Consider the following 24,129-nt stretch of genomic DNA (forward strand, 5'->3'; position numbering starts at 1 on the left):
CAGGGAAGGGAATCCGACAGTGATGCTGCTTTGGTATGTTAAGGCTCAATGATAGGAGTTATTGGATGGCTAAATGTAACATACTGAGAGGAGAAAAAAACAAGTGTCTCGAACACTAGCAATTAATTTCTATATAGCCTCTGGGATGCTTTCCATAGGTACTCTGTGGTCTCAAAAATATCGTGTACTCCAAAATACTACACCTGTGCCCAACAGTCCCTCAGAGAACACACCACAGGATGTAACCAAACTGGCAGCTTTGGTGCTATGAAAGGGAGAACATGTTCTTTACAAGGGGCTGCCCTTTTCTCAGCACTGTGTTCTTCTCAAGTTCAAATCCACTTGTGCCTAAAATCCAGCTCGAATTTAGATCCTTTTTTGGAAATCATTTTTGAGAATCAAGAATTTTCTTTTGGTGGAAAGAAGAAAAGGCCCTATAATCAACTGTCCTGCACACGATAAAATCTGACCCTTCCCAAGTACCAAAAATCAATCAGTTCACAAATATAGCTGAATTCCTATATATATGGTGCCACATCCATCTAGTGTTTGGTAGAGTGGAAAATTAAGGCCCCGCTTAAAGGCCGTCGCAGTCTGTATGAATAGAAAATATTCTCTAAAATAAACTTACCTAACAGAGCAAGGCACAGGGATAAGTGCACAGAGAATGTGTATATGCTAGTGTAGAATGTTAAAGTCAAGTTCCAGGGAACAGAGATTTCCAGAAGAGCAGCAGGCAAGAAGACCAGAAAGGCAGGTAGGGCCAGATAGAGACTGGAATGATAACAGAGTAGTTTAGTGCCAAAGACGGCCTCACTGTGTGCAAGCCATTCCCTCCACTGAGAATAGGGGGAATAAATCTGAGCTGGCCTAGGATTAGCCGGTCAGTATATGGTCATGTGGCACTAAGTAATTTCTGAGGTTAGGTCCTAAGAAGCTGGCAGGTTCCACTTGACTTCCTGGAAGGCTCACTCCAGGTAAACCAGCAAGAGCATGAGAAGTCTATCTTGCTACGACCACACCAGGAGGAAGCCCACGCTAGTCATGTAGGGAAGCTGCATGAAAAGAGATGACCCACCAGGCCAGGTGCCAAACCTGTTGGAGAAGCCTCTGGTGACCCCCACCCTCGGCCCATCTCACTGGATAGACCCCAAGAAAGAACTTGATTATGATGTTCCAGGATCATGAAAGAAAAGTATCATTTTAAGCCACTACAATTTGGAGTGGTACATTACAGAGCAAGCGATCATTGAAACGACCACCTTGACCTTCAGGATTGAGGTCACAAACCAGTGGTGCCTGAGTCAGATCCAACCTACAGGCAGGATTTTAGGGGGACTCACTCAGTATTTTTTAAATTCTAGTTAAATTCTCTACAGAAAACCACATTTTTCTGAGACCTGCACTTTCCAGTCATTCCCTTCATTTATTATATAACCTGCCATCTCTCTATCAAGTAGATAAACCTTTATCTAAAAACTGGGGAGCAAAGGATTAACACTTATATAATTACCTAAATACATCCAGTGTGACAATATCATATGATTACTATAATAGAGAATGACTCAAAAGTGCTATAATTCAAAATAATTTTAGCAAATACTAAAACATACATATACTCATTTTCAATAAGAAATTAAAAAAATTAACAGGAATTTGCTTCAAAAAAATAAAACACTATATAAATTTACTTCTACCTCGACCCCAGTAACTTCTATCAGCTGATGAGCTGCAACTTTTAGTGTATTATTTGGATCAGAGAGAAATAACAGACACACGCTTCGTAACTCTAGTAAAAACATTAATTATAGAATAAGTCGATCGAGTTACATGTTTCTAGACCACCTATAAATAGCCAAAGTTCCTTACGACCTGCAGTTGCCAATTTACCCTTTCTTACTCAAACCAAATCTCAATTATTCAACGATAAATTATTTTAAATTTTATGCCTCAGGCCATGACTTCCTCCTAAATATGATACTGAAAGAAAATTGTTTTAGAACCCATTTGAAGAATACGGCAAGCTCTTTCAAAGCAGAAATTCTTATACTTATTCTAGGCTTATCATTTAGATCCCCTCCCCACCAAAAAAAGACCTTCACAGTTTTAGTTAAAATACCTATTAAGATTTTTTAAATAATTTAAAATTTAAGATATATATTCCACATTAACATATCCTAATGCCTTTATTCACCCAATTCTTTCTATGTAAACTTTCAATTTTATGCTGCTCATCAGTAACCTATAATTCCTATTATTTTCCTCAAAATATGGATGGTATCTGACAGATACTAGCATTCAGAGAGAAACTAGATGTCTACAGCCAAACCACCCAAATCAAAACCACTTGCTAATGAGAGTTCAATAACCTTCCACGAAGTTCCAGTTGCTCCGCAGCATGACGTGAAACCATTTCCCACTTAATTCATGACATTTTCTTCTCATCTGACTCAACGAGGATCACAAGAACATGTATCAATTTCTATCTTCCCAACTCTTACAAAAGAAATGACAAATCTAAACAAGTGCATAATCCGTAATGGAAGGCAGGCACATGACTAGGGGATGTGGAAAGGACACGGTTGCCGGGATGTGCACAGCTCCTGTGTGCTTTGGGAGCCACACTGTACAGCAGGGTAAAACTACAGGCAGGAAACAAACAAACAAACAAGAAAGAAACACTGAACAATAACCTCCAACTTACTTGAAGATTTTGAGCTTGAAAAACGTATTTGGGAACCTGTTGTTGGGAACGCAGAACACGTTTACCCATAGCAACAGTACTGCAAATAAACAGTGCTTTGAGTTGTGTGGCTAGTGAAAAGACGCCTATTAAACCATAAAATGGCACAATTGGAAAATTTGTAGCTGTATGGAATGTAAACACCATTTATGCTATAGTTTTCCCAATGGAAAACAGCTTCTGCCTTTCTATATGGCAACCATTCGTCCCCCGCACCACCCCCCACCCACGCCAGTTCACCACCTCATCTCTTCCTCTAGGACTTCTTCCACCAAAAAGTCCAAGGTCCTTAGAGGTGGAAGTAAAACAGCCTGCTCTTGTGAGCTTTTTGCAAGCAGGAGCTGCAGAGTGTTTGGCAAATTGAAATGCAGGTGCAGAGAGGGGTTTGAGAACTGCCTAAGAGGACAGACTCTCTAGCCTGGGGCCCAGGACCCAGGAGGCATTTATAGGATACAGATTTAGAGAAAAATCAGCAGTACGGTTTTCAAACCGGTTTTCAAACGTGTGCACTAAACGAGACAGGGCACAGAGCTCAGGAGGAATTGGGTGAGGGAACACAGCCCCCCAGATCTGTCCCTGGATATCTTACCCTCGAGAGAGCTCTGCTCCATGAAACATCACTTCTTGGTTATGAAATCAAAAGTTGTTCATAAAGTACATACATATATTTTAAGGGGAAAGAAAAGGAGAAAGTATTCTTTCCTCAAATACGTTAATAGTCATATAGCAATCAAGCTGCTCTTCAAGCAACATGAGCAAGACTTCCTTGCCCTACATGAAATGGTTTCACATATTAAGAGTAACAAATGATTTAGAAATTTCCATCTCCCCAAACTATAAAAAAACTACTGAAAACAGAGACGCCTGGGTGGTTCAGTCAGTTAAGCTTCTGACTTCAGCTAATGTCATGATCTTATGGTCTGTGAGTTCAAGCCCCATGGCGGGCTCTGTGCTGAAAGCTCAGAGCCTGAAGCCTGCTTCTGATTCTGTGTCTTCCTCTGTCTCTCTGCCGTCCCCTATTCACTCTCTGTCTCTTTCTTTCTCTCTCTCAAAAATGAGGAAACACTAAAAAAAAAAAAAAAAAAAAAAAAGAAAAGAAAAGAAAAAAAAACCCTACTCAAAACAGTTACCAGAGCCTAACAAGGGTTCGGTACCTTTAAATCCTTTTTTAATTTTTTTGGTATTCTTAGTAGTTATTAAAATTAATATAATTGGAGATATTTTTATAATTTATTCCACAACTATTTTTAAAATCAATAAGTTATACTGCCTGTGTATTAAAGCAAATATTCCTTTTTGCCAAGCCACTTACAAATCAATCTCAAAAATGCTTTCAGAGCACCTGGGTGGCTCAGTCAGTTAAGCATCTGACTCTTGGTTTCGGCTCAGGTCATGATCTCAGGGTTCATGGGTTGGAGCCATGCATCAGGCTCTGCATTGGCAGTGGAGAGCCTACTTGGAATTTTCTCTCTCATTCTCCCTCTCTCTCTGACCTTCTCCTGCTCACATTCTCTCTCAAAATAAATAAAAATTAAAAATTAAAAAAAAAAGTACTTCCAAATTAATTCACCAACAGGTGAAACTTCGACTACCTACATCATCACAGAAAACTTGTGTTTTTAGTCAAACACCCTTCTAAATACGTCACATGTATTAACTGAGTCAATCCTCCTAACAACCCTTGAGTTAGGTATTTTTTCCCCCTGTTTGCAGAAGGAAAAGAAAAAAACTGAGGCCCTTTGACCTTGGCCCTTGCTCAAGGTCACAGAGCTATTAAATGACAGAGCCAGGATTCTGACCCGGATAGTGTAGCTCCAAAGTCTGTGTGTGTAATCACTACACCCTATTCCCTCTCACACTCATTCATTCATTAAAACTTTCATTACCTGCCTGAGATACTTTAAGGCCTAGGTGTAAGAAACCAAAAAAAAAAAAAAAAAAAAAAAAGGCAAGGTCTCAAAGTTCAAAAAACTTACATTTTAGTACACAGCAAAAAAAGGAAAATGCAAATTCAACCAAAAGCTCAAGCTGACAATTCTACTTAAGTGAAATGTCTAAGGAAAGTTTAAGATACTGTACTGAAAAGGCTTTATAATACTCATCTGTATATTTTTTTTAAACTCTCAAAAGCCATATATTTCGTCTTTACAATTAACCTTGTGAAGCACACAGAGCATGATTACACCCATTTCATAGATGATGAAACAGATAAAGGTGGGATGTACTCAACAGCTTAAAAAGATGCCACATCCCTTTGAGGGGTCTGCCCTACCCACAGAATCTGCTTCACTAAAAAGACCCCAAGAGGTCAAATCATAGGCTTCCTGGGGCAGCTCAAGATTAACTGGGTAAATCAGATCCCCTTTGAAAACTCTGAAATTAGGAAACAGAGAGATGGGTCAGTTTCCTACAAGATACAAGGGGATAGAGGGCAACAAGGCTGGGGCATCCATTAAGAGCCAAGCTTGAGCTTACTTTTTATTGTGGAGATTTTTTTTAATGTCTTTTATTTATTTCTGAGAGAGAGTGCACACACACATGCGCTCACGCACGAGCCGGGGAAGGGCAGATGATCCGAAGCAGGCTCCACCCTGACAGCACAGAGCCCCATATGGGACTTGAACCCACCAACTGTGAGATCATGACCTGAGCCAAAGTCAAAGTCAGATACTCAACTGACTGAGCCACCCAGGTTCCCTGAGAGCCAAGCTCCAGCTTAAAATGATAAGATTATAAAGCCAGCCAACAGAAAAGAATAAAGAGTGTCAGTAGAGGGAGAGTAGATTGCTGTATGACCCATCACCGAGGGGAAAAAGACCAGCAATGCCTCTTCTCCCCAGGACCCAGCTGCCTGCAATAAACCTCATCTTCCCTAAGGACACTGAAGCCTTCTCTGCCAAAACCACCCCCAAACAGCATGAGTAAAGGAGACGGCTTTTCACACACTTTCAGCAGAGAAATTCAGACACTTAGTGCACATGAGTTTGGAAGAGACTCCAGATGTGGTAATTGGCCACACCAGGCTCCATGGTTTCTGTTTACTTCTTGCAAAAAAGGGATAAGCTCGGCCTGCTCACACGACAAACACAGAAGTCAAAAGAATGTGTCTTCCAGATTATCCAGACAGGATCTCTTGTGCCCCATCTACCCTAATCCACTCCCAACACTTTTATCCATTCCTGCTCCCTTCAGGTGAAGAGTCTCATTCTCTCTCTTATCAAGAGCAAAGAAGTCATTAAATACCAACAGCAACTAAAACTTCACAGCAATTTCATCTCAGGGTATTTGAAATGAAAGATTTAGGTCAGGACAGAAATCATCCAGAGGAGAGAGTACAGGAGAGGAATGGCATCACACTAACCCTACACACCTTTTTCCCCAAACCAAGCATGGAGATCAAGCTGCTACCCTCCCCCCTCCCCACCGCCAACACCACCAAGCAACAGTCTGAAGCCTCAAGCGACTGACAAGTAGACAAGTAGAAAGTCTTTTCAGGACCCTTGGACAGACCTGAATGAAGAGGCAGGGGAGAGAAGAGAGAGAAGGCAGACAAAGGAAGTGAGACCTCATAATTCCAGGACCATTCTGGACAAATTGTCCATTCCGGACAAATGCAGGCTCAGCCTCTAGGACGTGGGTGTTTTCTCTAATTTGTCAATGATATTAGGCGTGCGACTAACAAAGAATTTAAAAATAAGAGAAAAAAATAATTCAATTTGGAGGTCCAGTTATCAAAAACTACTAATGCCTAATTGGCATGCAATCTGGTAGCAATCAAGTGTATCCTTAAATGCATAAATTTTGTGAGTTCATTTCGGAGCAACGCTCTTAAAATTGCAACAAAAAGCAAGAACTTAAAACATAAAAAGAACATAAACCTTTAAACAAGCACAAGCCCCACTTAGAAAAGAGACAAAAGTCAGCAGGCACAGGTGGATAGTATCATCGAAAACAAAAGGTTTTTTATAGCAGGCTTCAGAGGTTTGTTTGTTTTGTTTTGCGTTTTGCAAGTGGTGGAGGGAGCAGTTCCTGAGATTTATATATTCCCATATTTGAGAAGCATAAACCTAATATTAGTTGCATGAAGGTAACTCGAAACAGGCCCACAGAAATCACCAACTTCTCAGATGAGGGCAGTTAAAAGGCAAGTATCACACAACTCTAAATAAAGGCGAGACTTGCCCAGTTGGAGTACTGGGTGTGTCTTTTAACGACTCAACAGAAAATTGTGGATAAGGCTTCTAAACTACACGGTAAAGAAGTTTTCAGAAAGGACTCATGTCCTGAAATGGAGGACTAGATTGATCTAGAAGAAGTTATCCATTTAGATAGGTTAAAAATGCATTTGGTCCAGGGGCACCTGGGTGGCTCAGTTAGTTAAGCATCAGACTCAACTTTGGCTCAGGTCATGGTCTCATGGTCTCATGGCTCATGGGACTGAGCCCTGCATCAGGCTCTGTGCTGACAGTGTGGGGCCTGCTTGGGATTCTCTCTCTCCTTCTCTCTGCTCCCCACCCCCCAAGCACACACATATCTCCCTCCCTCCTTTTTCTCCCTCTCTCTCTCTCTCTCAAAATAAACACACATTTAAAAAGAATGCATTCATTTATCCCTAAATCCTGCAAATTTAGAATGTCTTTAAAGCAAAGGTTGGGAATAATAAGAAGAAATGTTACTTCACTTATTACATAACTGCATTATTAAAAACTCTTTACTATCCTTTTCTTCACCAAAAAATACACATAATCTCAGCTAATACACAAATTCAGAGGGAAAAATTTCTATTCATGATAATAGTACATAATTTTTTTTTAATGTCATGGACTTACATAAAAATTCTGAACTCATCGAGAAAGCCACCATGTCCTTCCCTTAATGCTTCTTTGAAAAAGACACTTCCAAGTTCTACGTCCAAAACTGAGTATCGGATCTTGCCCGGCCGATCCTTCTTTCACTCTGGAAGCCTTCCCCAACTAAATAAATGGAGTTGCATAGGCCAAATCTTGCAACCATCTTTATACACCCAAACCCTCAGGAAATCCAAAAATTCCTACCTTCAAAATATTTCACCACTCTCCACCCCCACTACCCAAACAACTGAGACCTCGGCCAAAGCCACCATTACCTTACCCTCCTGCGTAGTGTGCTTACTTCCGTAGTCCAACATGTATACAACAGCCAGAGAGGCTCTTTGAAACCAAAATATGCTCTGTTCCTCCAGTGTACAAAATCCTCCTTACTCGCTGGCTTCCCCCAAGTTAAATTCCTCAAGTGGGCTACAAAACAATCCGATCTACCAGTCCTGTCTTGTTTTCTTCTCCTCATCTCTACTCATTCCCAAGCACTCCAGCCACACAGAGCTCACTCTTTGCCCCTCTGGTGCTTGCTCTAGGGCTTACTCTAGGCTTATGGCTCCCATACTCCCCACCCTGCTCTGCCTTGAAAGCTCTTCCTCTAATTCTTGTCCCCAGATATCAGCAAGGCTCCTGCTCAGGCCTTCACTTTCTACCCTGTGCACCCTCCCTGCACCCCATCCCCTCAGGCAGGTGCTTATCTGTCTTCCTCTCCACTGTAGCCCGGCTCCTGAACACCTGCCTGACATACAGTGAGCTTAGTAATTACACGCAGAATGACTGAGTGACCAAATGGTTATGCTTTTGACATAACTTTATAGAGCCAAGAGATGGGTAGGATTTGAAAATGTTTAGGATTAAACAAAGCATATAAAGATGGCCACCCCCTTCCATTTGGCACACTGGGCAGTTCTTAAAGGAGGAGGGGGGATGTTAGGGACTGCAAGGAGTCCAGCTGCCAAAAGACGACCCACCCACATTCCATCTTGCCACAAAGGTCCGCTTTTTTGCAGACCTCAGTGTGGCCCATCAATGCCCCAAGGCAGGTTCACTAAAAGCAGCTGTCACTAGCTCAAATCGTAAATGTTGCTCCAGATCAAAAGGACATTTCCAAGGTCTTTCAGACGTCAGAGGCCTAAACTTTTCACATTACGGTTCATTTTCAGTTATGCCAATTTTAGTTAATCACATAAATCACATCCAGGTTTCTTAACACATGACGAAATGTGAGCTTTACAGGCATCAGCCCACTTAATCCTCCCAATGAAGTGAGTACCATTAAATTTAATTTACAAGTAGAGAGTTAAACAACCCCTCCCAGGGCCACACTGCTAACGAGTGGGAGAGTCGGGATGCAAACCCAGGCAAGTTGTTCCGAGAGCCCAGAGTTTCAGAGTCTCTGTCACCATGACATAGTGCCCCTTGGTTCCACTTGCCCAACACCAATGGCCTGCAAATGGTGTCAACAAAACAAGACCTTCCATGATGAGTGCCATACATCTGCTCAAGGAAGACATAAACATATCTCAAAAGTCAACTAGAGTTAAAAGTTCCAATAAAGAAAATACCATTTGACACTAACATTTACCTAATATTGACAAAAACTGATATAAAACAAACAGAAGCTTTTCTTAAAAAGCCACTCCCTGGGTGGCCCAGTTGGTTGAACATCTGACTTTGGCTCAGGTCATGATATTCCAGCTGGCGAGTTGGAGCCCCACGTCAGGCTTGCTACTGTCAGCAGAGGGCCCACTTCAGATCCTCTGTCCCCTCCCCCCGCCCCTCCCCCACTTGTCCTGTCTCAAAAATAAACATAAAAAAAAAAAGAAAAAAAATCAAGGGAGAATAGTAAAAATAGACAAAATGCAGTATTCTTTGAAAAATTTGCTTTGCTAAAGCAAACATTACGAAACCTGCTTGAAAATTAACAAGTAAATACTCATAAACATAGCTAGTCCTAAAAAGCGGTTTCCTTTGGAAATATTTGTGTATAAGTCAGTCAGCACAACTAACGTTCGCGTGTCTCTTCAAATCCCAATGTTTTAAGGAAGACGTAGTTCAAAAAATTGAAATCAGGATTCTGTAAATATTTGAGAGACTCTAACCAGAAGGAGGAGGAACTCCTTAATGAGTCATCCAGTGAATGAGTTCTGATAAAGAAGGATAATGGAATGGAATGGAAGGAATTTTACACTAACAGATCACTTACAAAAATATTAATTCCCTACTACCGTAGCTTCTCCAAAGACCAAAATAAAAGTAAAAAAAAGGACTTAAGCAAAACTAAAAATCAAACACGTTCTATAAATATTCTAAATCATATACGTTGCCCTTTATACTTTTCAAACAACATAGGAGTTCATCTTATTGGACATTTGATTAAACAGTTGAAAGTGCGTATTATTTGGAAAAGACATAACCTTGCAATAAGCCAAGTTAGACTTCAGTGCTCCAGCCACCAATTGTTAAATGGGTGGGAGAGAACAGAGCCTAACTTTTCCCCTTTTTAAGTTCTGTTTTAGTTTGGTTTGCATTTGAACAGCTTTTTAAAATAAGCATCAACCATCAGCCTTGCACTGAGAGCAGCTTCCCAGTGCTTAAAGCACCAGGTGACCAACCCAACCAAAGCAAACACCCTTTGTACCTCCTCCCCCACCACCATCTTTAGGGGGTCTCTCCTGACCCCATCACACCTCCCTCCATCCAACCCTCTGCCACCCCACCTGTAGTATCTCAACCCTTCTAGGCTAAAGAGGGTGGCTCCCAAAGTAACACTAAGTTAAATTATTCCATACTTAATGATAAAATCCATTAAGGACTGTCCTTTCTCCCTCCTTCCTGCCTTTCTTCCCAGCCCTCAAATCAGGGCTCCCATCTTCCCCAATCAATATAAAGAACCACCCGGCACAGTCAGTAAAGCATGAGACTCTTGATGTCAGGGTCATGAGTTCAAGCCCCACACTGGGCATGGAGCCTACTTAAAAAAAGAAAAAAAAAAAAAAACTGTCTCTAGGACTCTAACTTAGTGGTGAGAAAGAACTTGGAACCAGTATGGGCAATATGGCAGCCAGCAGGGGAAGCACGTGGGGGAAAGACCTGGTCCCCTGGCAACCTACTGTCTTAGCACCTTTTGATCCTGCTCTGGCATAGATTGGGAGTGATCTGTCCTCTCTTTTATTCTCTCAACCCACTCAAGTACAGGCCACCAACAACAGGCTGCAAAACTGCAAATATAGAATAAAGTCTCCAAATCAGAATATGCCGCCCCCTGGCCAAGGTCTGGAACCACAGGTCTTGCAACACCCTAATAATTCCTGGGGTTTGAGTCCTCAACGTGAAAATGAGAGGTTTGGACTCAATGTCCCTAAGGTTCTTTCCACTCTCACGATCAAGATCCAAGATTCAGTTCAGATCCCCAGGTCACCCCAGAGTAGTCACTGGAGAACTTCCCAGGTTTGCACAACCCTGATGTGTACTCCCAAGTTAAGGACAACATGAGGCTAGTGTGTTACAGGCTGCTTACTGCTAAAAGGTTACCAATACATCAGTGAACTACAGTCAAATCGAAAATGTTTAATGATAGGTCACAGAATATACTTAAAATAATATAATAACACATCTAAAACACAAGTAGCAATTCCCTTTTATCTCTGGAAATGAATTTATTCAATAGAATACTACATAGTGCAGTTGCTATGTGAGGAAAAGTTCTGGTCAGCTTCAGAATTGAATAGAGTACTACAGCCATTCCTTTGATTTTTATTCCCCTCCTCCACATTTGAGGATTTTTAAAACAAATGAAAGAAGGCATTATTTCAGCTTAAGGCATAAGCATAAGTCATATAAGAACAAAGAAGGTTTTATTGTCACATTAAACATGAAGGAGGAAATATGCTTCCTGATAACTAATTTACATTATGCTACTAATTTAGGTTAAGCATTTGCTTTTTGCAAGCTTCTAAGCCAATATTTACAATTTATATCTATGACTAGAGGTAAAAATGTTTGGCTAGTAAGAAGGTCATTAAGGGAAAGAAGATTTAAAAAAAAAAAAAAAAAAGCCCTTGAAAAATCAGAACAAAGTACACAGAGAGAAAGGTACTCTGTGCCTCAGTGGTCTATAGAACATTTGCCCTTTCTGCCTATAAAGTGATTTAACATTAACCACATTTCACTCTGGCCCCAGAGTACTAACCTCCTGATAAGGACTCCTGTTTGAAAGCTCTACCCCATGCACACGCATACACAAAAGAATGGGAAACATACTGCCACAGGCCAGTGTCTGGCTTTTTGCCTAAGAAGTTTGCTTTCTGCGAGGAGCTGGGAAGGGGCGGGGCGGGGGGGGGGGGGGGAGCTCTAACAACAACAGACTGTACAATGAACAGCCTCCCTGCTTCTTGGCACACTTTCCAACTAGCAGTTCCAGCGGCTGTGCCCTGCGCCCATTCAAGAATTTCATCTCATAGGAAGTGTTACAAATATAGTCATTTGATCTTTCCACATTTGCAAATGCACCTGCTAAGCAACAAGCCTGACAGCCATATCCCCATGTTCCTTCCCATCCATCTTTACCAGTAATGGTGGGGGCTATCTCAGACGCGGAATAGTTGAAATAAACGCAAAGTAACAAAACCCCTGCCAAACACTTTTGCGGGTGCAGGAGGTTAGGTTCGACGTGTGTGCGACGCCGTTCCTACCCGCCCCCCCCCCCCCAACTTCCCTGTCACTTTTTTTTTTCTTTTTTCCTGGAGCAGGTAAGGGGTTTTTGTTTTGCTCTCGGGCTTTCGAATGCCAGGGGCTTACCTTGGGGTGGCTTCCTCACCAACCTTGCCATGGTTCCCCCCCACGGCCTGGTCCTTGCCGCTGGGGTGGTAGGCAGTTAGGACAACTCCCTGGGAACTGGACAGCCAGCTCATGGTGACAGAAGGGGCATAATTTCTCGGATCCTGACAAGGAGAAGGGGAATGAAGTTCCTCTGGGCAGCTCTGCTCATTAGCATTGGCCGGCTCCTCCTCTCGAGGCCCGGCCGGGGCTGGTGATTCACACGGGAGGGGCGGGGCCTCGCCAGTGAAGCGCTGGCTGGCTCTCCAATGAGAAGAGCCGTGACTCAGAGTATTGTTCCAACCCCGGGCAATTCCAGTTCGAGTGGCTTTAGTTAAGGAAGGGCAGAGGGGCTACGCTTTAACTTTTACTGCTCCCTTCCCTGAATTATTCTGATCTGATTAAACTACCAGGTTGTGGACTTTTCTCATCCATGTAAGTACAAGCCGTCAGAAAACAATGTGTTACTACAGAGCTTTTTTTTTTTCCTTTCCTTCCCAATTCCTGTTTCCATCTGATAATTTCTGCTGCTTCATGTAACATGAGTAAGGGCATTTCTTAACCCCTTCACGTTCAACGTTGAAATTAACCATAGCAAAACCCAATGCACCTGGAGCAAAAGTGTGCAATACCGGTAACAAGAAAACCTCTATCTCATGTGTCTGGCTTAAAAAGTCCTCATAAAATGTGTATCCCAGAATGCCATCTTCTTTCAACGTAAAAGCCAATGCCAAATTTACCTCTTGCTTTTGTCAAACCACCCTTCGGTACTAGAAAGAGATCTATCAATACTCAGTTACATGTTACTGCTGAGAATAAAAGAAGTACTTACCATTTGTTGAGCACCTACCATATGCCAGACCCTCTCTGTGACAACTGTTTCACATGTATTCTCTCTTCAATTCATTTCAATTCTTACACACACACACACACACACACACACACACCCTACAAAACAGGCATCATTATCACCTGCATTTTACAAAATTTAAGAGAAGTAAAGTTGAGGGGTTGGGGTAAGTTCTCTTGGCTCAGAGAACACATGTGTTCTGTGCCAGAAGCTGCATTTGAACAGAATTCTAGACTAAATTGTGTTCTTTTCAACCAGCATGCTGCTTTTTATCTTGTAGATTAGGAAACGAGCTCAAAAGTTCTGAAAATTACAAAGGATGTTTCTGTGTTCTTTCTCCCCCTCCAAAAAGGATTTCTACTCTCTTCTATATACTTAGTAGTCCAAATTGAAGTGGTTTTTGTTGATTGTGATGATCTGTTTATGTATCTAAAATATCTAAAATTCCTCATAAGTTTTTTTGTTTGTTTTTTTTTTGTTTGTTTGTTTGTTTTTTTTTACTTCATTGCTCTATAAACAGACTGCTTACACTTTTTCATTATTTAAAGTGATCATGAGGGGCACCTGGGTGGCTCAGATGGTTAAGTGACTGACTTGATTTCCGATCGGGTCATGATCTCAGAGTTCATGCGTTCGAGACCCACATCAGGATCTGCGCTGACAACAGGAAGTCTGCTTGGGATGGTCTTTCTCCTCTCTCTGACCCTCCCCCACTCTTGTGTCTCTCCCTCTCCCTCAAAAAAAAATCATTTAAAATTTTTATTTTAAAAATCGTATAAAAATCATATTAAAAAATGTATAAAAATTTATTTAAAAAATAAAATGATCATGAAAAATAAGTACTTTATTCATGCTTACACACTCTTAAAGTGTTCTACATTTTTCAATCCTCTCTTCTGTGTCTACAGCGAACTCTCATTTACAGAAGTCTTCCCCAAAAAAGAGATAATAGGGGTACCTGGGTAGTTCAGTCTGTTAAGTGTCTGACTTTAGATTTCAGCTTAGGTCACGATCTCATGGTTTGTAGGTTCGAGCCCTGCATTGGGCTCCAGGCTGACAATTTGGAGCGTGTTTGGGATTCTCTCTCCCTCTCTCTGATCCTCCCCACTTGTTTGTTCTCTAAGTAAATCAATAAACTTTAAAGAGAGAGAGAGATTATAGCTGCACCCCTCGCCCTCCACAAGTATTTGTTCAACCTCTGCATTTCTACCTCCATAGGCTCTACCTGCTGTCGTCTTTCTAGACGTTGCCAGAGTCCCTTTCAGACCCTATACTTAGGTCTTAGTTCCAATATTACAACAGCCCTTTCAGCTCCTTCTTTGCCTTCTCTTCTAAATCATTTTGCACATTACAGTTGACCCTTGAACAACACAGGTTTGAACTGCACGGGTCCACTTGCCAGGTTATTTTTTTTTTTTTAAATAAATACAGTAAATATTTTCTCTTCCTTACGGTGTTTTTAGTCTTTTTTATTGTAGTTGACTCTTCCTTATGATTTCCTTCATTTTATTTTCCCTAGCTTACTTTATTGTAAGAATAGAATAACATAATACATAGAACATATAAAATATATATTAACTATGTTATTGGTGAGGCTTCCAGTCAACAGTAGGCCGGCAGAAGTTTTAGAGGAGTCAAAGTTATGCATGGATTTCTAACTGCAAGAGTGGGGGTGGGGGCTCATTGCCCCTAAACACACACCCCTGCGGAGTTGTTCAAGGCTTAACTGAAAAATCACAGCCAAGCACATGCCTGATAATGTCTCTCCTTGCTTTAAAACGTCCATTGGCTCTCCACGGCTAATAGAACCAGTTCCAAAGTCCTGAATGGACCGCTAAACTGTCTCGCTACCTTACCCAAACAAGCCTTTCTCTCTCACCTCCCAGACCCCCCTTCCCTCTGGCCCCACCATCATTCCTTTCTCTTTCTTCCACATCTAACTGGATCCTTCCACATAGTGGGCCTTTAATTTCATGTGTCCTTAGAAAGATTAAAATTACCACGTTTGATTAAAGCTTTAGTAAACAGTTGATTCCAATGCACATAGCAGTGTGAACGTATGATGACCCATTCACCGTGTCAGGGAAAATGAAAAATACAGGAAAAGAGGCAAAAGGTAAGTCAACTGGAATATAGAAGTTTTGTCTTTGTAATGTCCTTATGTATATAAAGTATAAGCTAAGAATATAGTACATAATCTAAAAATGATGAATGCTCCCCACAGTCACCCCCTTTTTTTAATGTGTCTGCTCCCAAATGCAAAAATACAGAAATCACTACCTTCTACAATTACTGGTGGTAAGGGCACCTGGGTGGCTCAGTGGGTTAAGCATCCTACTCTTGATTTCAGCTCAGGTCATGATCTCACAGTCCGTGGGATCGAGCCCCATGTGGGGCTAGGCACTGACAGTGCAGAGCCTGCTTGGGATTCTCTCTCTCTCCCCTCCCCTACTCCCACTTGCTCTCCTTCTCTTTCAAAATAAATAAATAAACTTAAAAAATGTATATTGGTGGTAGAGCATCCACTCTATTTTTTAGAAATGCTCTTCTTCTGTTTTCCTTGCCATCCCACTCCTCCTTTGCCCTTAATTTTTTGGACCTCCTTTTTATCTTCTTCGCTTTTCTATCTTTTCTTTCTTCCTTTGCTGTATCCTCCAGCTGTGTCACACATACCCACCGATGGCCATGAACACTGACAACTCTCGTGAGATAATTCACGATGGAAACTTTGCCCGGTTTTAACCGAAATGATGATTAAGTTGTATCTTTGCCTAATTATACTCTCTTCCCTTGTTTAATTACAAATAAAATTACAGTATGCAGATTAAAATATAATTATTTTTTAAGTTCGGCATAATCTTTGGGTTCACAACAACCAGGCCTTCTGAAATTTTTGTGAGGCAGGAAATGTGGCACAAATTGATGTACACACAACTTGAATCCTGTTAATTTCACGTCCAGGTACATGGAAATCCTCTCGGCTCCTCCTTTTCTGTCACTAAGCCACTAAGCCCTGTGGTTACCAATGTGACGACGTTGCTTGTCACGGGCAGAGAGTGGTACAACTGTGCGCCGCCTCAAGTAGAGGCTCAAGTAGGTAAAAAATTATTTCCACAATTTTCTTATGACCATCACAGAAACAAATCTTACTCCTGATATGCTCCCTTGAAATGCTGTTCTTATTTCACACCCTAAATCTTACCAAGATTTAACTACAGTCCTCCCTTATACCACATCACCCTTCCTGCTAGAGAGACAGTTTATGAAAAAAAAAAAAAATACTGTTTTACTCCCTTCCGCCATCACTTTAAACAAACGCTGAGAACCTAATGTCCTTGAAGATGTTAATATTCCAGGCTATTGACTGCATGCCAAACAACTTCCTGTTATGAAACATCTTACCAAGTAATTAATAACATCAAGACAGTTTAGACACTCATTTGATTCACTCCCTTAAATGGGACACACTAGATGACAGAGGGAGAAAAAGGAAGCTATAATTTATGTACCCAAATAGGTTAAAAATAGGGTGGAGACAGTACTGCAGCCTGTGGCAATTTGACAATCATGTTCAGAAATAATGAAAAAAAATTATATTCAGTGTTTGTAACATCAGAGGATTTACTGACTCGTTTTTATATTTGACTTAAGAGCCTATTTTGTAGTACGGAATTAAAACTGAAAGAGATTCCATACATTTATCGATTTTTTCTCAATCAGTGTCTATTGCTCTAAATGGACTTAACGAAGGAGAAATGTGTGTACTCAAATCCTGCAGGAGTGCAGAAAACCTGTATTCAGACACAAGGTCATGTGAAAACTGACCTTTCAATTGGCCAAGTAAAATGCAATTTACAATAATATAATAAGAACTTGAATAAATTAACCTCCTGTGAAGTTGAAGTTTCACAGAAGTGATAAAAACTAGATTTACATCGGTAGCATCAATGAGGAGAGTGTACCAATCTCCCCTAGCTGATATTTGACCAAAGTTGTGTATGAATCATTCTTGTGAGCTTGTAAGCAAGGGAGTTCTGTACGGGGGAATCGTTACAGAAAATTCCTGCCTGTGCAGAATCTAAACCTACTTCCTTAAAAATTGCATTTGTTTTTATTAATTCTGCCTCTCGGGCGAGGAGGGGTGGGGATGGGGGGCGCTGGCAAGCCTTGTGCCTCTCTCTGGACAGCTCTAAAACACTCTATATTCTCAAAGTTATTCTACACTGCTCTTCCAGGGAGAAAATATTAGCCACCCCTGGGATAATTTGTAACTGCTATTGCCAGAGGCTAATTTAGGCTTCTTGGTAAACATCTACAGAGAAAAGCTCTCACAGTTAACGAGTTTATTACCAATACGTATTAATAGCTAATGTTTGAGCGCTCACTCTTGGCAAGACACGATATACCCCATCTCATTTAATGGTCTCAAAAACTATGAGAGATGGATATTATAATTATGCCCACTTTAGAGAAAAGGAACATGAGGTCACACAGCCAGGAGGCAGCAGAACAGAACATGTAAACCTGGCTTCATATAACCGCTGAGACTGAGCTCTTAAACACTGTAAAGGTCACACCTGTCCTAGAACCGACTCTCTCTTGTTTATGAAAACACCCCCGTGAGTAAGTAATGAGGTAAAAGAAGCTATGGCAAATCTCAACTGTTTAACCCAACGGAATATTGATGTAACTGCAATGCTACAGAAGTTCAGACAGGCACAAACTCAATAGTTTTCTTTTCTGGCACTCTGAAACTTTTCTGTGTCAGATTACTGGGGGAGCATGGCTTAGTATACATAGGACTATGAGGTCACGGGTATAATACCATCTTATCTAAAATTGTTTCTACTGATAGAAATCAAAGAAAAGTACTCTAGTCATTGTGATTACAAACATCTTTTTTTTTTTTTTTCTTTTAATATTAGGCAAAGACAGATCTAAGTTTACAGACCTGGCACTCACAGAATTTGTTAGATGCAGGGCTTTGGAAGGGGCCTTGCAAGAACAAGACTCAGAAAGCTTAACTTCATTTGGCTGCACGATAAAGCCACTTCATTTCAAAACTAGCCAGAAGTGGAAATTAGCCAAGAAAGGGTAATGAACCTAACTTTTCTTTTGCTTTTCTCTTTGTGGCTGAATACAATGAGACCCATGTTGCAAATACCTCCAACTGAAAGTATGAAGTTGGGGAGACTGAAGTGCACTCTCTGGCGGGAGGAGGGATGTTCTAGAAAGGTGGTCTTTTGATTATGAATAAAGACTCCATTTGAAATATCTGGAACTGCATCAATACCCAGATTTGCTTTAACACAAAAGCCCTCCTGAAGTAAATTATGAAGAACACTTATTTCCTCGTAAAGTAAAAAAACTGCGGAAGACTTGATGAAGCTGAAAATCTAAGGGAAGGGCTGACTTGATTTGTGGCTTGGAGAAAAACAAGGAAATGGCAGCTGTAGTTGTATTGGGGGGAAAAATGGTGGTTATCCACTCCAGAATGAAGGTGGTTCTTCTAATGTTTTAGAGTAGTTCCTGGAATAGTTAAACTATTTTTCTTGACCAAAATACTTGATAAAACAGCACAAAGAAATGTCATCAAAGAAGAATTTCTGTTTTATGAGTCCTTTGGGAAATTGCTAATGCTAGAAATGACTTCAAGAATGACGAAGCATAATTTTACTGGAAAAACCAACCAACCGGCCCTGTACCCTACTTCCAGATGGAGCGCCTAGGATGTTCAAGCAACACCCCTGGGTTTTGCTTCTGTGGTGAAACAATTAGATTCACATGTCACGATAGAAATTAGATTTACATGCTCTCTGCAAATGCGCACACTGGTGGTAAAAACAACCACTCTAGAAGCATGCAAGTTTCATCGTGATGCGAGTTTGGGCCTCAGTCACTAACTTTTCAGAAAGGGGTGCAAAGCAAGAATAGAAAAATATCAGTATGTTTTTGGTTACAGAGCTTGCCCAGTTTTCCAGAGGATGTCGACATATGTCTAATTCTATTTTCTGGAGAAGTTTTACTTTTTAAGAGAAAAAAATAACCCTCAAAATAATTTCAAAGGGGCATTTAATCAGGGAGTTTGCCTCATTTAATAATAATTATACCTGGTCAGTTAAAGGAGTAGATCTTCTCATTTTTTTTAAAGTTTATTTATTTTGAGACACAGCACAAGCAGGGGAGGGGGAGAGAGGGCAGGGGGAGAGAGAATCCCAAGCAGGCTCCACACTGTCAGTGCAGAGCCTGATGTGGGGCTGGAACCCATGAAGCCCTAAGATCATGACCTGGGCTAAAACCAAGAGTCAAACACTTAACCGACTGAGCCACACCAACACCCCTAAATCTTTTCATTTTTTTCAAATTTTTTTAAAGGTTTATTTTTGAGAGACAGAGCACGAGTCGGGAGGGGCAGAGACACACACACACACACACACACACACACACACACACACTCCAAAGCAGGCTCCAGGCTCTGAGCTATCAGCACAGAGCCCGATGCGGGGCTCGAACTCATGGACTGTGAGATCATGACCTGAAGTTGGACACTTAATCAACTGAGCCACCCAGGCACCCCTAAATCTTTTCACTTTTAAAGATGAATAAGCAGAGTTGTTTTAGACAAGCAGCCATCATGCTAGAAGAGCTTGGAAAATTAAAAAAACTAGACAGATTTTTGAATGCCGTTAATTGAATGCTTGTGCAGAGAGGGTCTACAGCTTTTCACTTGCATGCAAAATCTCAGCAGAATCCTTTTTCAAGTCTGCTTCTACTCAGATAATGGGAGAGTGACAGTCCTTGACTTCCTAACATGACTTCAACTGAGGGTCTTAGAAGATTCCAGATAGGCCTGTGTCTAGGAAGTTACATGAATTCTAAAATTCTCCACAGCTACCACTACATACCTCTAGGAATCAGCATTTTCAGGAATTTCAAAATGAAATAAAAATAATTATAACAAAAGAAAATATGAACATTGGTGTGTGGAAAAACAGCCTTTTAGGGGCGCCTGGGTGGCGCAGTCGGTTGGGCGTCCGACTTCAGCCAGGTCACGATCTCGTGATCCGTGAGTTCGAGCCCTGCGTCGGGCTCTGGGCTGATGGCTCAGAGCCTGGAGCCTGTTTCCGATTCTGTGTCTCCCTCTCTCTCTGCCCCTCCCCCGTTCATGCTCTGTCTCTCTCTGTCCCAAAAATAAATAAACGTTGAAAAAAAAAAAAAAAAAGAAAAACAGCCTTTTATTAAATTTATCTTGGGAGGAATTTATTATGTTTCCTGTTTGACCATGTGGGGTTTCATTTTTGGATTCTTTTTGGGAAGTAATCGTTAATATTTTTTTTCAAATAAGTCACAGTTCCTGGTTTAAAAAAATGTGCACTGTTATTTCCTCAGTTTGAGACATGGATTTTTAACATTTTTGAAAATCAATCCGAGTATTTGACATGGTGGCAACACTTTTATTTCCCAAAATTCTATTAACTTCACTTGTTTTACAATAAAGAATCATGAAAATAAAATGTTCAGTCTCTGCAAAATTTTAGTATAATAATATACTCACTCCATTGGGTATAATCTATTTGCTTCACTGGTTACAATTTACTGTTTTCATTAGAAATTTCTCTATGAAAGAATAAATTTCCAGTGAAATAAGTAAATTTTATTGAAAATTTTGAGTATAATTGTTTGTTTTTTTTTAACATTTGAGAGAGGGAGAGTGCACGCAAACAGGGTAGGGGCAGAAAGAGGTGGGAAGGGGTGGAAGAGAGAGAGAGCAAGAGAGAGCGAGAGAGAATCCCAAGCAGGTTCTGTGCTGATAGAGCAGAGCCCCACATGGGGCTCAAACTCAAGAACTGTGAGATCATGAACTGAGATGAAATCAAAAGTCAGATGCTTAACCAACCGAGCCACCTGGGTGCACCGGGTATAATTGTTTATCCTGTTTATTCTGAACTAGAGTAAGTTTCCACAGATTTTCAATATGTGTCCAGAAAAAAAAATGGAGAACCATTACTATAAAGGATTTTCACCCCAATGACCCATACCTCACTCTAATTGACAAAGATCTCCTTACATAATATCCTAGGTCCACACTGTGCTCCTGAAATATTTCCTTATTGCTTCCAGGAGTTTGTTTGTCTTCATTTGATTTAACAATTTGGCTAGCTGGCTTGTTACAAAAGCTCAAAGAACAGAACTATAGTCATGAGAACCATGGTCTCCTGAAATTTTAAAACTCCAAATTATAAGGTTGATAGGGTCTAAAGGTTATCTGTATCTCATCCAAAGGACTTCTTTAACAGAAGCAGCTGTTCTAAGGAAAGAAAGGTTATGCAAAAGCTGGTCAGGCAGATGCCAGGACTCCAAGATTTGAGGAAATCACTGCGCCCTGGCACCAGAATACTTCCTTGTGGTTCACATTGCTCAAGTTCAGAGGCTGCCTCAGCACACAGTCACTGGCTCAAAGTGTCTACTGTAAGAATGTCTTCAAAATTTCTTTCCTATACTCCACTCCACCCTACCTCCCAGGAAAAAAAAAAAAAAAAAAAAAAAAAAAAGATTCTCTACGATTCAAATAGTGAAAAAATTCGAATTTCACTACTTAGGGTAGAAAATATATTATTTTCCATCAACCAGTCTCCCCACTAACTATATTTTTGTATTTTTCTTTAAAAGTCTGGGAGATACATATTTTCCTTTCCCAATAATAAAATTGTATGTTTCATAGCAGATGTCACATTCCTGTAGGTAAGGATAAGTAACCATGGGCATAATACAAGTTCTTACAACCATCACCCCTCCACATCAAATACCCATAAACACTGTAGACTAGAAATCTCCGTGAAGAATGGCCTTTTTTTTTTTTAATCAGAAATTGGCACGAGAGAGAAGAACAGAAAGAAAAGCACCTCAGAGTGACAAAGGTAGAGGACGCTTTCAGAATTTCCACATACACGTTCGATCACATTGCCTCTTCCTCTTAAACGAAATTAGGTTTTTAAAAATGTTGCCAGAAGGGGAATAGAACTTTCCGAGTCTTGGGTTTAAATCACACGCTGATGTTCTGGAAATGTATCTCACTAGAAATTAGCAAGGATTCAAATCCAGGCAGTAGAGCCACATTTTTTGGTCGTGAAAATGAGACCTACACCGGAATTTTCCTTACTGTGAGTCTGCCCCTGTGAAAAGTAGTACGTGTCTTACCTGCAAAGATCATCAAAATAAAGCTGTGTGAACACATGAATAAATCACTGACAGAAAACAAAGAGAAATGGGCAGAGCCCTCTAGGAATGGATTTCTTTCAAGAGAGACGGCCTTTTCAGTACTGCATGCATTATGAGCATTCACATGGTAGAGGGATAGAGAGAGAAACTTGATAGAGTCGCCAAACGTAACAAAAATACTTGCAAGGATTGTCATCCAGACCAAACATTCTACCACCTTGATGTGACCTACAGGCACAAAATGAGCCCTTTGGAGATTCCTCGAATGTCCAAAAGGCAGGTACAAAGCACCAGGAGAGGCCTGCTGGGTACTCTGAAGAACATGAGGAGGCCTGCCTCTAAACCAGCAATATTCTCTCCAACAGCCCGTGGTTTCACCGCTGAAGTCACACGCGGGGTTATATTGCATGGCCACTGGCTCACTTCAAACAGATAACCTGAGGGAGGTGCAGGTAGGTGAGTCAGATCCAACCCAACCCCAGGAGGTTATTTTTAGTTAGGATGAACAAATATATGTGTATTTATAATATGAAGCATTATATAATAAATGCGAAAGTAAACACACACACACAAATGCTAAGGGAACAACCGGGACAATGAAAAGGAGGTAGAGAATTCCAAGATCTATTAAGATTTCAAGTAAGAGGGTGCAGCCAAAGTAACGCGCATGTGTGATTTTCCCCCAAGCTTTCTGCATGAAACGTTTATTATTTCACAATTAGAGAAGATGCTAGCAAATATACATCAAGTAGTAACAACCCATTAGGCCTTGAATCAGGGCGGGGAGAGCGGGACTTTCCACAAGCATGAAGACCAAAGCAGGTGAGACTCCAACTGCTTCCACCAAGTCAAAGCGCGTGCACAGCCAAAGCGCTATGCGGAATGCAAAATAGGGAGGGGGAGACAGGATAGGGAGAACCAACCTAAACACACGGAAATCCGTGCCAGGTGTTTAAGGACTCCTAGTGCCTTGTAAGTAGTTAGTCTATATTCCACAAACAGCAAGGAATAATCCAACTACTGAGCAAGAGAGGAGCATAATCAGCTCTACTAGGAGAAAGAACACTGCGGTGGCTCTAAATAGCAGGGATGGCAGGGAAAAGATGGAGAAGGGAGGTCTGTGTTTAGACCGTATCAACGAGGAGGTGCTGTAATATTCCTGTAAAATCACAGCGGCGGCAGCCCTGGGTGATCTTCATCTATGCTTGCAACCCGCGCAGCAGGGGCCGTGCGCACAGACACTGCACAATAGAATCTTTTTTTTTTTTTTTTTAACGTTTATTTATTTTTGAGACAGAGAGAGAGACAGAGCATGAACGGGGGAGGAGCAGAGAGAGAGAGGGAGACACAGAATCGGAAGCAGGCTCCAGGCTCTGAGCCATCAGCCCAGAGCCCGACGCAGGGCTCGAACTCACGGACCTCGAGATCGCGAGATCGTGACCTGAGCTGAAGTCGGACACTTGACCGCTTAACCGACTGAGCCACCCAGGTGCCCCCACAATAGAATCATTAAAGGCCTGGTAGACGTGTGGAGGCGGGAACAGAGGATGGAGGAGTCCGATGTTACCCCGCCATCTCTAATCCGGATGAACGAAGAGGTCTACCACGTAGTTGAAAACAACCCAAGGACAGGCACTGATGTG

The 24,129-nt window shown here is 41.2% G+C and overlaps 1 protein-coding gene across 6 annotated transcripts in view; it reads right to left on the reverse strand.

Moving 5' to 3' along the window:
* Positions 1 to 24,129, reverse strand: part of ARHGAP18 (Rho GTPase activating protein 18) — a 194,931-nt gene that overhangs the window by 113,006 nt on the left and 57,796 nt on the right. For 2 of the 6 annotated variants that reach the window (XM_045499541.1, XM_045499543.1), the window contains exon 1: positions 12,400 to 12,635. The exons of 3 other annotated variants lie outside the window; for them this stretch is intronic. In XM_045499541.1, coding sequence (XP_045355497.1) covers positions 12,400 to 12,512 — 113 coding nt within the window. In that variant the 5' untranslated portion in view covers positions 12,513 to 12,635. Of the gene's footprint in view, positions 1 to 12,399; positions 12,636 to 24,129 lie in introns of those variants that run through there. One more of the 6 variants, XM_045499544.1, reaches the window with a different exon arrangement.

This window comes from Leopardus geoffroyi, chromosome B2 (genome assembly GCF_018350155.1).
Source record: "Leopardus geoffroyi isolate Oge1 chromosome B2, O.geoffroyi_Oge1_pat1.0, whole genome shotgun sequence".
Classification (NCBI taxonomy): domain Eukaryota; kingdom Metazoa; phylum Chordata; class Mammalia; order Carnivora; family Felidae; genus Leopardus; species Leopardus geoffroyi.